The 16,741-nt window shown below is 32.2% G+C and overlaps 1 protein-coding gene across 1 annotated transcript in view; it reads left to right on the forward strand.

Annotated features, from left to right (window-relative positions):
* The window catches only part of LRCH2 (leucine rich repeats and calponin homology domain containing 2), a 79,847-nt gene that overhangs the window by 37,551 nt on the left and 25,555 nt on the right, over positions 1–16,741 (forward strand). Inside the window, exons 7-12 of the mRNA XM_006217414.4 lie at positions 3,769–3,856; positions 4,163–4,274; positions 4,478–4,575; positions 4,670–4,728; positions 6,362–6,469; positions 12,232–12,297. Coding sequence (XP_006217476.1) covers positions 3,769–3,856; positions 4,163–4,274; positions 4,478–4,575; positions 4,670–4,728; positions 6,362–6,469; positions 12,232–12,297 — 531 coding nt within the window. The remainder of the gene's footprint in view (positions 1–3,768; positions 3,857–4,162; positions 4,275–4,477; positions 4,576–4,669; positions 4,729–6,361; positions 6,470–12,231; positions 12,298–16,741) is intronic.

Below are 16,741 nucleotides of genomic sequence, written 5' to 3' on the forward strand. Positions count from 1 at the left end.
AACAAACAAATAAAAAAGTCAGTAATTGGCTGAAATGAAATATCACCGTCATACAATGAACTTCTGGTATATTAGGATAAATTTGGAATTTTCTCAGAAAATGTATTATTAAAGCTTTTAATAGTAAAATGTAAACATTTGACATTATAATGCAGAAACACTATAATTTCTCAGCACTTGACAACTGTTAATTCAGTCCTGCGATCACTCTATTGTACATTTGTAATAACAAGTAGAATTTGACTTTGAACTGGGGTTAGTGGAAGAGCAAGACATGTGGGGTTACCTTTCACCTTCATGTTCTTTATGTCTGGATCAAAAACGATTTATCATTGGTGTTCTATATGATACTGGTGTTTTTCTCCTTGTGAGATTTTGAGATGTTAGATTTAATGCTCTGTTTTTAATTCATCCTTTTGAGATGTAGGTTGATCTGAAAGATTTTATGAAAACAGAATTCCATCCAATAGTAAGGAAAATAATTTGAAGTTGGATGAGACTACAGAAAGGGAGACTATGCTCCTGCTTAAAATATTTAAAGCCTTGCCATTGTATTTATGACATAGTTTAGACTACTTGGAATGGCAGTGTAGTAAGCACTGTTGTTAACAGTACAAGTTGTTGAATTCCCAAATAGGACTTTTTTTTTAATATTTCTGTTGCCTTAGTAGAATTAAATATCTGAACATTAAATTTAGTTACTAAAGATTATTTTGTTTAATATTATGAATGATAGTAGACCACGCAATTCTATAAAAATTAGACTTAATTCATATACTAATCTCTATTACTCTGCTTTATATTTATTTAAAAATTAATTTACTTTAGTAACAGCATTCATTATATTAGGCATTCATTTATTCCGCAAATATCAGTTGAGTGTCTACTGATGGGTTCAGGGTATGTTTTGTTGAATGGCATACACATTGGTCTTGGCCCTCGTGGAGCGCACATCCCAGCAGAGGAGGAGTCAGTCAGTAAACAAAGCAAGAAAATACACACACACCACACACACATGTATAATTTCAAATTGTGATGAATGCTTTGAAGGAAAGGGGATTGTTTCAGAAGTATGGTCAGGGAATGTGTCTTTGGGAAGGTGAGGTTTTAAATCAGGATCTGAAAGGAGCAAAGCCTGCTGTGTAAAGAGGGAGGGGAAGAGCATTTCAGAATGAATGACATGTGCAAAAACCTTAAGCTAGAAAGAAACTTGGTGTGTTAAAAAAAAAAAAACTGAAAGGAAGCCAGCATCGTGGTACAAGTTCATTTTGGAAAGGTAGTCATGGCTTAAGTCCGTGTGGGGTCTTTGGAGGCTTAGTGATAAGGAGTTGAGTTTTACTTAAAGTACAATAGAAAGTCATTGGGCAGTTATAAGCAGGGGAATAACATGATTTGAAATATGTTAAAAAAAACTATTTTGGATCTTATAGAGAGAATAGATTGGAAGTAAACAAGAGTAGAAGGACAGAGTTAAGTTGTTGTGGTACTGCCAAGAGATTGAGCATTATTGCAGTGAGATGAAAAGGAGTGGACAGAGTTGATATGTATTTTGGAGATGGTCTCTACCAGTGCTGTCCGATAGAAATGCAATATGAGCCACATAAGTAATTTAAAATTTTCCTACCCATTAAAAAAGCAATAAACAGGTGAAATTGATTTTAATAATACCTGTTATTTAACCCAATATATTAAGTTATTTCAACATATAATTAAATATAAAAATTAGTGAGTTATTTCATATTCGTTTTCTTCCTTTTAAATCTTTGAAATCTAGTGTGTATTTTACATCTATAGCATGTCTCACTTTGGGCTAGTTACATTTTAAATGCTCAGTGACTATATATGGCCAGTGGCTTCTGTACTGGACAGTGCAGGTCAGTAGAGTTTATTTATGAGCTGGCTCTTGGGTGTGCTAATCTTACCCACAGCCAGTATTGAATTACTTAGAAAGTTCTCATATGTACTTCCAAGTTTCACACTCATGTCCTTGGCTATATGGTTCTTATTAGAATACTCTTGCATGCCTTGACTACTTCGTAAACTCTTTATTCTACATAGATAAGCATTACAGTAAGTATGCTTACCATCAGCTTTTGGAGTCAGACATAGTATACCTGTGAAGCTCTTCTCCAAATCTTAATAACTGTATGTCCTTGTGTCACATCGCTGGCCCTCAGCTTTCTTATATGTGAAAATGAAAATAATCATATGGATGCTGTCAAGATTAAACAAAATAATGTATATGGGATACTTAACACAATGTCTTACCCATGGGTGTATTATTGTGCAGTGGAGTCAGATGGATTTTGATTCTAATCATGGTTTAACCTCGTAATTCCTCTGTGGCCCTGTGTAAGTTATTTAATCCCTCTGAGCCTGTTTCTTTATTTCAATGTTAATAATAGCCACTTCATAAGCTTGTTGTGAGAATTAAATCTATGCTTGGCAATTAGTTCAATAAATGATATTCAGTAAATATCACAAAATTTCCCCGTCAGAAGTGAACTTTTGTAAGCTTTATTATTTTCATTTGTAAAAGGAAATAATAATGCATAAATTGTATAATGTAAAGATTATAAATAAAATATGAGGTGCACCTGGCACAATATCTAACATAATGTAGACACTTAACAAATGCTAACAATTATTGCCTCTTTTCATCCTTCCAGATTAATCTCAAATGTCACTTTCTTGGGTGAGGCCTTTCCTAACCTTACCAAGGCAAATTAGTTGATCTCTCTTTTCTAATAGCACTTTATATTTACCTTTGTCATATTCTTCAAAACATATAAACATACTCTCTTCCCCTCTGGGCTGAGAACCCTTTGAAGCCAAACATTTTAAAATTCATCACATCTCACCTCAGGAGTTTAGTGTAGTACCTGACACTTGGTAATAGCTTCCCTGACTTTGTTGATATACTCCTGAAAAGTATAAAATCAGTATTTGGGGAAGAAGTATAACATAGTGATTAAGATCAGGGACTTTAGTGCTAGATAATCTTGGGATCAAATTTAGACTGCCATTTGCAAGTGCATGGGCAATTTGTTTAACCCCTCTGGCCTCAGTTTCCTCTTCTATAAGATGGGGAAGCACCAATAACCTGCTAGAGTTTTCACCAGGAATGTATAACGTATCTTTAAAGCACTTAGCCCAATTCCTGGCACATAATCAGTGGTCAGTTGAATATAAGGTAATTTTGCAAATTAAAGGGAAAAATATTTTGCAACCTGGGAGGCATACTGTAATTCAGAAATTTGCAAAGACAGCTCTATCCTCACACCAAAACAATTGTTTATTCAGTGCTTTGTAGACTTTTTTTTTTACCTTTTTTCTCTTCTTAGTTATTAAATGGGCATTATTTATAAAACTGAAAATATTTTTAGAACTAATGAAGAAGAAACGGTATGAATCAAAGTTTAAAAATATTTCAGCATTCTATGGTGAAATGTGTCAAACTGATGAGAAAAATGGAAAGGTCTTTATTAAGATGATTTTCTAGCAGGGATGTCTGCTTTTCTGAATCTCTCAGGAGAAATAATAGGCTGTTGTTAACAATTTTTACAACAGAGCACATGAAGAAAAAGTTTTATATGAAGGACACAAATAAAGTATTATGTATTATCTGATATTTTTCTTCTCATGTCTTTAAGGATCTTAAGCATCAAAAGTATATATTCTGTGTTATTTAGGGAAATTTTAGGTCAATTCTGTATTATCCATTTAAGAAGAAAACCCTAACTGCCATTAGAATTTGTATTTCCATAGTATGGAAGATTTTTATCCAAATAAAAATCATGGCCCTGACTCTGGAATTGGAAGTGATAATGGAGAGAAACGATTATCTACAACGGAAGTGAGTCTTTTCTATTGTTCATCTGTTTTATTTTAAAATTTTATTAGAGCTTTGAAATAGATGGATACTTGCACACACTTCATTTATTTTGCTTAAAATATCATCATTGCATTTTATGACTTCAAATAAAAAAAGGACATGTACATTTTAAAAAGCAGAACAGTAAACCTTATCATTACTAATTTTTGATTTGAAAACTGGAGATTTAAATCAGATATTCTATACTTTATATGTGAAATTAAAGCAACTTAATTCTTATCATATATTTAAAATACCTCGTTTTTACTTTTTGCTTATTCCTTTCAGCCATCAGACGACGACACAATCAGCCTTCATTCTCAAGTCTCAGAATCAAATAGAGAGCAACCATCAAGAAATGACAGCCACTCAATAGGAAGTAAACCTGATTCTCAGAAAGGTAATTGATATGGTGTCTGGTATTTTTATTTCATGTTCATAGCCCTTATTAAAAATGAGTATTTTATTAAAAATGGGCTTTGAAAAATAATAATATCTTTGGCCAACTCTTTTATTGAGAAAATATATTTTTTCTAAGCACTGCAGTGTCAGAGCACACTGTTTACTATTCATATTTTCTAATAAAAATTAATCTATACTTAGACCAGGAGGTGTATGATTTTATTGATCCCAACACAGACGATGTAGCAGTTCCTGAGCAAGGAGATGCACATATCGGATCATTTGTCTCTTTCTTTAAGGTAAAGAAAACTTTGAACAAATATTAATAGTATCTTCTTAATCTCATAAAAGTAACCCATACAATTTAAAATGATAACTTTTTTTTTATATAAGGGAAAAGAAAAAGGTCCTGAAAAATCTCAGAAAAATGAAGAATTGGGAGATGAAAAAAGGTAAGCACACATGAATTCTTAATTTGAAATGTCACTTATTAATACCTGGAATATTCATTAGATATTTCTACTTGAAAGAATTTTTTTTTGTTCATTTACCTGTTAAGTTCAGATAGTTAATTTGTAAATATTTCATTTGTCTGCATTCCCTAATTAAAAAAAATTATAGTAAGCATGTAAACTGAGTGTAGTATGTACGCTGTTTTCCCCCCATAAATGTAATAATAATGTCCCCTGTTATTATTACCAAGGAAGACTGTACCTTCCCATACATTGTCCCATTTGAGCTATTTAACAACTCTTTAAAACAGATGGTATTGGCCTAATTTGACCAATAAGAAACTGAGGCCTGGAGTTTCAAATGTCTGTACTCAGATATTCTGACTTTTGGTCTGATATACTTTCCATTTCATCAGACAGGTTATGTTAATTATAAGGGTGTTTACTTCTCTATTAAAATAGTTATACTTTAGGTCTTTTCTGTATCATTTATCTAATGAAATGGTGGAATATGACCTACCACATTTTTCAGTCTCTCCTTCAAGTTGCTTCATAGCTGCAGGAAGGAGCATTTGTTGGATACCTCCTCTGTACCAGGATCTGTGCTACGTGCTTTCCCATATTTCTTATTTAACCTTCGCTAAATCCTGCAGGGTAGATATTGTCCACATGTTTATAGATGAGGAGGGTGAAGCTCAGAGACTCTAAAGTTTCTTGTCTAGAACCACTTAGCTAGTGTTCATTAGAACCTAAGAGTGTGAAACTAGCTCTCTCCTATCCCCAAGTTTTCTCTTTTCTCCATATTGTACTTCCTCCAAATGACCTTGTTGGTAACTTTTTAAGGAGTCATCAATTAATCTCTGGTACCCATAAGGAGATGGAATGTTTTGTCTTGTACTCCATATTTCACTCTTCTCGTACTTTCTCACCTTATCTCATGAGGACAGTTCATCAGCCATGAGTGGCATGCAAGATATGGTAAAGATATAGTCTCAGGTTTGATACTGTTTTTAAAATGAAATACCTTTGGGATAAAATTACTTGAGTTTGCAGAACAATTTTAAAATTCCTTTGTTCTTTTTGAATGATAAAAATTATATATTTTAATGAATATTGTTTTGGCAAATTTACCAGTCTTATCTAAACCTATTTTTTATTTCCACTACTTAAACATTTTACACAGAGATTTTAAAAATCAAAATGAATAAACTGATAAAAGAAGAGTAGTTTGATAAAATGAGAAATTTTCATAACATTTTCTGTTTATTTCTAAAGATAGACTAAATACAGCACTGCACTCCTTATTATACTCAAGACTGGGGAATATGCATTGCTAAATTATTCTTACCATTACACATTTCAGAAATTACAAAATGGTAATATAGATTACTTTGTTAGCCATTGATTATATTAATATAACCAGTATGTTACATTTCCTATTGAGTAGAGAGGCTAGATATGTTTTTATATTCCTTAAATAGTCTTTGCTTCTCACTTTAATGTTTCAAATATAAGGACATTAAGATTTTAGCTTTCACATGCTGTTAAAAATAAAAAATGGTTTCTATTTCTTGAATCTGGCATAAAATATCACCTGCCTTACTTTTTGGATAACCTTTGTGTCACCTTTCAGACTTGGAAAAGAACACTTATTTGCAGAGGAAGAGGATGATGATTTGAAGGAAGTAACTGATTTGAGGAAAATAGCCGCTCAGTTATTGCAGCAAGAACAGAAGAACAGGTATTTTTTTCAGTAATGAGATTTAAATAGACAAATTTTATAATCATTAAATCTGAGTATTTTAAAGATTATGAAGTAAACAGTAAACAATAGGACCATCTTAAGATCTATTTCAAGGAACTAACTACTAAAAGACAATAGGAAACACTTAGAGGAGAAATGTAAAGTTAGCAGAATACTTTATATTCACATAGTCGTTGTATTTAATTATTGCTTGGCTGTCTTTTTTTTATTCCTGTGTGCTAAATAATAATCATTGTTGATATTCATCTTAGCTCACAGTAGCATTAGATATTTTATAAGCATTTTTCCAAGTATATGTCTTAAATATATAGTGTACTTTTTATCAGATTCTGAATTATTTGGGATATACATAAACTCCTTAAAATTGAATTGAAATATGTAACGATTGATTAAATCATCATGTTGATATGAAGGTCACAGGGTAACTTTCGTTTCTTTTTTTTAAATAACTTTTTTATTGATTTATAATCATTTTACAATGTTGTGTCAAATTCCAGTGTAGTGCACAATTTTTCAGTTATACGTGAACATGGTCAGCGAGCATTGCTCCCCCTGGCTAGGCTTTCTCCAAATGCATGTTATTGGCAATGAGGAGGACATTATGTTAATGAGTATGAAATCAGTGCAAGTCCATTTTTAATACAGAAAAAGTTCTTTGCGCTACTGAGAGTTAGCTATTATTGCCATCTTTATGTACTGAGAGTGCTACATTTATAGTTTTGAAATAATCAGGAAGGTGAAATGTTTTTGTTTTGAGAGAATTAAAAGAATAATTTTGGTGCATTTAACATGGATAAATAAGAAGTATTTTACTTACTTATTCAAAGCAATAAATGCTTATGGGTCATATGACCATGTTTTGGGAAGTTTGAAAAAGCATACTGGCATTTGTTTAAAGAGACTTTGAAAAATAATTACTATTAAAACTTATCCAGTGACAAATGAGTGGTTTTTAGTGGCCACTATTTTAAAAAATCTGGGTATTTAAATATTATCAAATAAACAGTAAACAAATAGGACCATCTTAAGATTTATATCAAGGGATTAACTACTAAAAAACATCTTTTTTTCCCGCACAGCCACTGCATTTATAGAATTAAAAACCAGACTAGAAAACATCACTCATTTTTATCCCTTCTGTATCTTATGTATCCTCATTCCCAGTTCACATTTTTCTTCTGCCATAATTTTCTGTCACCCTTCTCTGTGAAGTTTATCTTCTAATCTTTTCCTATGATTTATTTCTAATGGACCCCTTTTTTTTATTGGCTACTTATGAGGTTGTGTGTGTTTCCCCTTCAGTATAATCAAAGTATTGATTGCCCCCATAGTTTAAGAGGCTTGAATAAGCAAGTCACCACCTACTCTGTGTAGCTTAAAAATTAGTTGAATTTCTATCTTCTCTACCTGTCAGGTGAAAGAATTGCATTTATAAGGACAGAGAATATTAATTTTATAAGAACCCACAAAATATCCATTTCACTCATTGTGTTAAGAATAGCATTTGAGTGCATAATTTTAGATTTTAACATTGCCATGTATACCATTTCTATATTTTCAATTTTCCCCTATTGTGTTAGTTTTCCATCTAGCCTTCTGACTTAAATTATTCTTTCTAGCCTAGATACAACATCAAGTGATGTTTCATAGGTCTTGTTTTTGTGATAGTTTTGTAATCAGTGCAAAACAGCATCTAGGACTGCCTTGTACGTAGTAGGTACTCAGTAATACTGTTACTTATTAATTGATTGCTTGAAAATTAGAACAAATTTAAAGCTAGTTGGAACCATTAATTTAGTTAATATATTTCCTCTACATAACTTCTGTTATTTTTTGAGATGTATGCAAAATTAATTTCTGTCTTTCTCTGACTATTTCTCTTCTTCATCCTCCTTTTCAGATGTTAGTGCATACAAATATAAGATCTTTTTGGATTAAGTATTACTATGCAGTGACATTAATGTTGTAGTAATTATGTGTAATTTTTGAAGGCATTAAAATTTATGATACCTGGTCATAAAGTAAGGAGCACATTTTACTTTTAAAATTTGTAATCTATAGACAGATTAAATTAGATCCCTAGGCAGTTCTGTTAATGGCTGAACTTAAACTGATCTCAGAATTTTTTAATGCTAAATCTACTGTTTTCTCCATTAAATGATCTCATCCTTCCTTCTAAACTATGTTGCTATTGTTTACATCTCTTAGATGTAGATCATTAACATTTATTGTTTACTGTTACAATACTTAACTTTAAGTGAGTCCAGAAAGTAAAAAGTAATCTTGTATAAGGATATATTTCTTAGAGGATTTGAGTTTTTATATCTTCTCTGGTTGTAGATTTTCCCTTTCACACTGTATTGTGCTTTAGATTCCAACTTTATAAATGAAGAATCTGAAATGCTATTTAAGATTGCAAGTCAACCAGGAGTTGTAACATTTCTTTTTAGGCTTTAACATGATCCTTGTAATGTTTTTGTTTGTTTGTTTTTAGTCTTGGTTTAAAATAGTTTATTTGAGGTAAGATTATCTTTGTATATCAGGAAGTACTGCCTAAGACTCCTACTTTGTAGACTTAACCACTTAACTGTTTCTTAGCTCGTTACTAGTCGAAGGAAAATGCAGTTAGCTCTCAGCTAAAAGAACCCGTGCATGTACTCCAAAATTATAGACAATTTAAAAACTGCTTATGTTGAATTCAGTGATGATTTTCTTAGAGCAGTTTTGACACTTGTTTAGTTCATACTACTTTTAAAATTATCTTTGATTCTTTAAGAAAGTTTATGCTAGTACTTGGTGGATGAAACAATCCTAAGAAAGTAACAGGAGGATATTGCACAGAATTAAGACTCAAAAAGGGTGGGAGAAGAGATCAGCAAATAAACCACCAAGTAGGTAAACTTGTAAGTGTTCAAAATCTGAAGCCTGGTTGTTTGGAAGACTGCTCCTTCTTTTTCTGAGATACACAGATTAAGCTACTTGATATTGACAGTTTATTGTTAAGATTTTAGAAGCTAATCTTTATCCCTGTTGTCAAAATATTGGATTTTTTCTACTTGTGTTTGAGTGTATTGAAGTCCCCCTGAATCAGTGACCTTGTCTATATTAAAATAGCTGTTCCACAAATCATAATTTTATCTTCACTATAATTTACGAAATTAAGAGCTTTTATCTTAAAAAAATCATTATTTTAAAATAATGTTTACTTTGTGAATTATTTAGCCAATTCCTCAAATTTCTACCAACCCTGCTTAGTATCAGAGAAGTGGCTACAGGTCTTTCTTATATTAATTTTCTTATTATGTGGCTTAATAAGTAGATGTTAAAATTTGTTTGATTATCAGTTGACTGGTTCACACTGCATGTGCATTTCTGCTAACTTATTCTATAGTATTTTCTATTATGTCTTTCCTTTTAATAATTATTTTATTTGCTTTTAGGTGTGTCCTGAGAGTTTTTACTTATTATGGAGAGATATGCTTCAGAGTACCATGTAATATAGCTAAATTTTAAAAACTAATTATGAAAAGTTACATTGAAGTATAATTAATTAAGGATCATGGAAAGCAAAATCAGATTTTGAGCAGTTTATTATTTTGGTTTAGGATTACAGACATTATGTATGTTACCTTTTCATGTGATTTTTTTTTTTCTGATCATATGGACATTCTGATTTGAGGAACATCATGTTAACCTCTAGCTTGTTATAACTAATTAGGTAGTTTTCTCAACCCTTAAAATCTATCCATTCTTCCTTTTCTGCTTGCTTTACTAATGACTTCCCTGTCCTCTCCCAAAACATCTTACTTCTTCCATCTTTTGGTTTGGTTGATGTACGTGAAATGTGAATACAGACGGAAGCCTTTATGTTATAGAGCGTCATTCAGTGAAAAACTCTTCCAGAGGACCAGAGCAGCAGGACGTGCATCAAGGTATCTAGAGTTTGTGGAAGCCTTAAGTATTAAGGGGCTAGGTGGATGCAGTTAACTAGTCTTTTACTTAAAATACAGTACTGGTACCTGGATTAGGGATATGTGTTAATAATCTAGAAAAGATATTTAGATACAATGCATTTATTTTGACTTTGAATATCACAGAGTAAAACATTAAGTATTAATGTATACAGCAAAATTTTACGTAGAAGTATTTTCAAGTACATAAAATATATTTTATAGGTAAGTAGATCTCAACTTTTTTTTGTGCTCCTATATGACTCATACACATCAGTAATCACAGCACTAGTGAGTGTGGTGTGGGGAGAATTGAGAATTTACTATAGTGAAGGTCATTGTAGTTTGACCCCCCTCCCTGGGGAATAATTCTGACATTCCCCCCAGGATAGTTTGCACTGCCGCATCTCCTTTTTAAATTAAAAAAATTGTTTTCTCCTCTAGTTTTATTGAAATGTAATTGACATATGGCATGGTATAAGTTTAAGGTGTACAGTATAATGATATGACTTACCTATATCATGAAATGATTATCACAAGAAGTTTCGTGAATATCTGTCATCTCATAGATACAGAGCTAACGAAATAATTTTTTTCCCTTCTGATGAGAACTCTTAGGATTTACTTCCTTTTTAAAAAAAAAAATCACTATTTAAGGATTTTTTCCTAAAAGTCTTAGGTATTTTATTACCTAAATTCTTCTGCATTTGGGAATTCACTACAATTTTAGTGCCTGCCCATAGAAAGAAGAATAAAGATGTCATTAACCTCAAAATTGGTGCAAAAATATACTGCTTTGCCTGTGGTACTTTTCCTTTGCCCCTCACTGTGACCTCTGGTAGCCTCTACTAAATCCAAGCTAGTGAGGAAACTGGAGTAGCGCAAATTGGCTTCTTTATGTTAACCATCTTTTTGTTATTGCCAGCTTATATTTATTTTATTATGTATTTTAGTAGTCAATATGTAGCTTTAATTTTAAATTCCTTGTTTTCTCTATATTCTTTTGATAGTTAACATCTGAAAACGCTAATTTGAGTAAAAGGCAGATATTTTACTCCTTAAAAAACTAAACTTTAAAATTGAAAATTAAGTTACATTTATATACTAAATAAATATTAAGAACTCTTAAATGTGTAAGTTACTTATATTAAAGAAAGATCGTTTATAATTCATTACTTATGATTTTGAGATTACTACTTAGAATTATATAAAATTGTGGATAAATAGTTTGCTCATGCAGTAGTGGTTTATCATTCTTTATTTTTCTCTTTTTTTTGTTTTCTTCAAATACTGTTTCATTTGGTTATTAAAAGTTTAATAAACTTGTGGACTTTTTTTTAAGAGTTGAGCTTTAGCACTGGCTTTACATTTCGAATTAAGGTTTATTATTTGGCTTTTGGCAAAAAGATTATTTATTACATCAGTGTGATCCTATCATTTGCTATGCTGGGAAAACTAAATCAATTGTGATGATACCTAAACAATCTACATCTCTTTATCTTCTGTCTCAGCCGAAAGTTAGATATGCACAGGGAAATAGCATGTTAGAAGATATCCAAGCCTTGAGAAAAGGTTTATAAAAGAAGATACATGGAAGAGTTGGTGAGCTTCATTTCTTCATAATAGCCAGTGTGCTTATGGGCATCTGATCTAAATAATATTTAAATATTGTTTTCTAGCAAAGATCTTCATGGACCAGATGCAGTTTATTATGGAGATCTTTTATATCATGTGTGTACACTATTCTATTTAATATATTATGGAATTAATGTGTTGATTTGCTTCTAGGATTCTTAATCATTCAACTTCTATCGCAAGAAACAAGCCAAAACAAACCATGGAATGTGAAAAGAGGTATAAAATATCTTAGTTCTTATATTTAATATTTTATAATGAGAGTTGATCCTTTGACAGTGATGTTCCTATATGTGGGCTTTATTTTTTTTAATTGAAGTATGGTTGATTTATAATTTTGTGTTAGTCTCTGATGCACAGCAAAGTAATTCAGTTATACATATATATTCTTTTTCATATTCTTTTCCATTATGGTTTATTATAGGATATTAAAATATATTTCCATGTACTATATAGTAGGACCATGTTGATCTGTTTTATATATGGTAGTTTGTTTATGTTAATCCCAGACTCCTAATTTATGACCCCACTACCTTTCCCCTTTGGTAACCAGAAGTTTGTTTTCTATGTCTGTGAGTCTGTTTCTGTTTTGTAAATAAGTTGATTTGTATCATATTTTAGATTTCACATGTAAGTGATATCATGTAGTATTTGTCTTTCCCTATCTGACTGACTTTACTTAGTATATAATCTTTAGGTCCATCCATGTTGCTGCAAATGGCATTATTTTATTCTTTTTTATGGCTGAGTAATATTCAACTGTATGTATATATATGTGTGTGTGTGTGTGTGTGTGTATACACAGACACCACATCTTCTTTATTTATTCATCCATCAATATACATTTAGGTTGAATCCATATCTTGGCTATTATAAATAGTGCTGCTATGAACATTACAGTGCATGTATCTGTTCAAATTTGAATTTTCTCTGCAGGGTCATGTGGCAACTCTATTTTTTTAGTTTTTTAAGGAACCTCCATACTGTTTTCCACAGTGGCTGCACCAACTTACTCACCAGCAGTGTAGAAGGGTTCCCTTTTCTCCTATGTGGGCTTTAATTGAATATTTGATATCAATTTAATATAACCAGATAACTTAAAGTAATGTGTTACAGGATAAGTTAAATTGACCTTTGATATGAACAAATTCCAAAATGCTGATTTGATCTTTCTGTGCTTATACCTGCATTTTGTGTTGTTAATAGAATCATTTATCCATGTAGCGAACATTTATTGTATTACTGTTACTGTCAGGAATAGTGTGTTTCTTCATCATTGATTATATTTACTCTCTATGTTATTGTTCACTTTTTAATTTCTTTTCAATTAGGTTTTACTGAATTCCTCTATGTGAATACATAGTCTAAGTCCACATATATGAATTCCAGAGAACTAGAAGACCTTGAGTGTTTCCATTTATTCTTTTTGGTGGTTTGAAAATTTGCATCAGACTCAACTCCTAAGTCATTCCTATGGAAGTGTAAAAGTCTAAGGCTGGGATGTGGGTACAGAAGTATACACAGAGAATTAGCATTTGCTAAATGCTTGTTATGTGTATACTGCTCTTAGTGGTTTAGATGTATTATTTCATTTAATCCTGATACTATGAAGTTGTTACTATTGTCATCCCCATTTTATAGGTGAGAAACTGAGGCTCAGAAATTACCATAGCTTGTTCAAGATCACACAGCTAGTAAGTGGTACAGTGAGAATTTAAACCCAGTTTGTGTAGCTCCAGAACCTCAAGTCTTAACATATGATAACAAGAACACTTTGCTTCCTCCAGATTCACACATTTCACTGATGTCTTTTCCTAACTACTTTACAGTCCAAACTGAACTTACTTTTCCCCAAACCTAACCTATTTCTTCTGTATAGTTTGCCTGAGTGAGTGTGTCACTATTTATATAGCCATCCAAGTCAGCAACTTTGGAATTATTGGAAATTCATTTCTCTTATGCACCCTTCCCAATCCATTGAGTCATAGAAAATTACAGCTTCTTAACATTGTTTGCATTTATCCCAACCTCTCCATTCCTATTGCAGTTATGTTGGTTTGGGGCCCATCTTTTCCACCTAGATTACCATAACAATCCCTAGACATATCTCCTTTCTTCAGTTTGGCCTATCTTTAAATCTGTTTTCTATACTGATGTAAGAGTGATGGTTCTAAAACACAAGCCTGCACTATGTGACTCCTGTTTATTATCTTACCTTCTAATAGTTCTTTCTAACTTTTAGAATAAAACTTAAAATGTTTGGCTTAACCCACAGGATTGAAGTTAGTTTCAGTCAACCTGGCTTGAGAACCTCATCTCATAAGTTCTTCCATTTTGCGCCTAGGAACAGTTTTCTTTTCTTTATTCCAACATGGTTTCACATCTCTGTGTTCTGTATCCTGGTGTCTCTGCTGGGATTGCCTTTTCTTTCTCCGCTTTTCACTTAGAGTTTTATGATTCAGTTCAGGCATCTGATGACTTTTCATACCCAAATCTAGAAACATTCATCTATCTCAAATTTCATTTACCTGGATTTAACCCACTCTGTCCCTTTTTGAATATTGATTCTATTATCTTACATATTTGTTTTCTTCCAAGTTTCTGTTATTACTTTCCCTCTCAGTTCCTTTCATTTCTATCTTAAGGTTCCTTACCAGGTTCCTAACATTCTCTTGAGGAAGCCCCAATGGCCCAAACTTCAAAACTATGATATCCAATCCTGGCTTTTCCTTCACAGAACCTTTTTCTCATTTCAGAACAATCACTCAATTTCTTCTTCAAAAACAAAACAAAAAATCTTTTAGTTTTTTCCTGTTTATAAGAATAATGTAGTTTTATTGTTGAAAAATTGGAAAATTTTATCACAAAGAAAAAAGTAGGTAAACATTATCTGTTATCCTGCTCCTCAGATGACAAGTCTTGGTATTTTGGTTTTTCCCTTTAAAGCTTTTCTCTATAAATGTACATGAACATTTGCATGTGTGTACATGTATACACATACACTGCAGAGTTACATTACCTGTTACCTACCCAGCACCTCCACTTGGATGTATTATAGGTATGTGAAACTTAACCTTCCAGAACCACACTCTTAATCTCCTTACTTGTACCTCTAAACCTGTTCTTCCTGCATTTTTCACCATTTTAGGAAATGTCCATCCTTCTAGTTGCTCGGCTCAAAAACCTCAGTCTCTTAACTTGTCACTTTCTTTCACACCCCATAGCTAACCCTTGAGCAAATCTTCTTGACTCTACCTTCAAAATATGCCCAGAATCTGATCACATCTTACCACCTCCACACCTACCAGCCTAGCCCAAACAATCCCTTACTTCAGTTATTTTAGCAGCCTCCTAACAGATCTCCTTTGTGTCCTTGCTTCCCTTTAGTCTGTTTTCCAAAAAAATATTAGATTGGTATTTTTAGAATGTAAGTCAGATCATGTCAGCATTCTCTACTAACCTCCCATCTCCTTCAGAATAAAAACTAGAGTCCTTTAAGGACTTGTGAATCTCTACATTATTTAGTTCCCTTCTGTATTCCTCTCTTGCCTCACTCTTCCTGCTGGTTAGTTCTCTAGTTATACTGGCCTCCTTGTTGACTCTCAGTACACAAGGCATTTCCCATCCCCTCAAGGCTTTGTCCTCTGCCTGGAATGATTTTCCTCCCAGATAACCATATGGCTTATTCCTTTGTCTTCAGATTTCTGTTCAAATGTCACTTCATCAGCAAGAGGCTCCCTGAACAACTTATATAAAAGAGCGTGCCTCCCCTACTCCTTTTGTCCTTTTCCCATAACCTACTTTATTTTTCTCCACAGAACTTAGTACTGTCTGACGTTGTAAATATGTACTTTTTACCATCTGACATTCTGAATATATACTTCTTTATTTGTTTATTGTTTGTCTTCATCACCCCATCACCCCCTGGGCACACTACAGTGTTGATTTTTATCAGTTACTAAGAGAAGACTATTTGAAATCTCCAACACTAATTGTGGATTTAGCTTTCTCTTTAAAGTTCCATCATTTTTCCTTCATATATTCTGAAGCTGTTATTAGATACATAAATATTTAGGATTGTAATGTCATCTTGGTGAATTTATACCTTTGTCATTATAAAGTGACTTTTAAAATATTTCTGGTAATACTCTTTGCTCTGAAGTGTACTTTTCTGATATTATATAGTCACCTCAGCTTTCTTTGGATGAGTGTTAACATGATATATCTTTCTCCTTCCCTTTATTTTTAGCCTATTCGTGTCTTTATCAAGAAAGTGGGGTTTTTTGTAGTTAAATTTTGGTAGCATCTTCCTTTTCTATCAAATCTGACAACCTGACTTCTCATTTCAGTGTTAAGATTGTTAAGATTTAATGAAAGTATTGTTATTAATGGATTTAAATCTACCACATTATTGTGTTTTTGTCATATCCATTCTTTGTAGCCATCTTTCCTCTTTTTCCTCCTGTCTTTTGAATTATATTTTAAAGTTCCTGTTTATTTTCTTTGTAGACTTATTCGTCATAACTTTTTGTTATGTTAGTGATTGTTTTAGGGTCTAAAGTATAATATTTAACTTATCGTAGTCTACCTTGAAGTGCTATTATGCCATTTTATGTATCAACAGAAGAGTATACTTCTGTTTCTTCCCTTCTGGCCTTTGTTG

The sequence above is a fragment of the Vicugna pacos genome, chromosome X (assembly GCF_048564905.1).
Source record: "Vicugna pacos chromosome X, VicPac4, whole genome shotgun sequence".
In the NCBI taxonomy this organism is placed as follows: Eukaryota; Metazoa; Chordata; class Mammalia; order Artiodactyla; family Camelidae; genus Vicugna; species Vicugna pacos.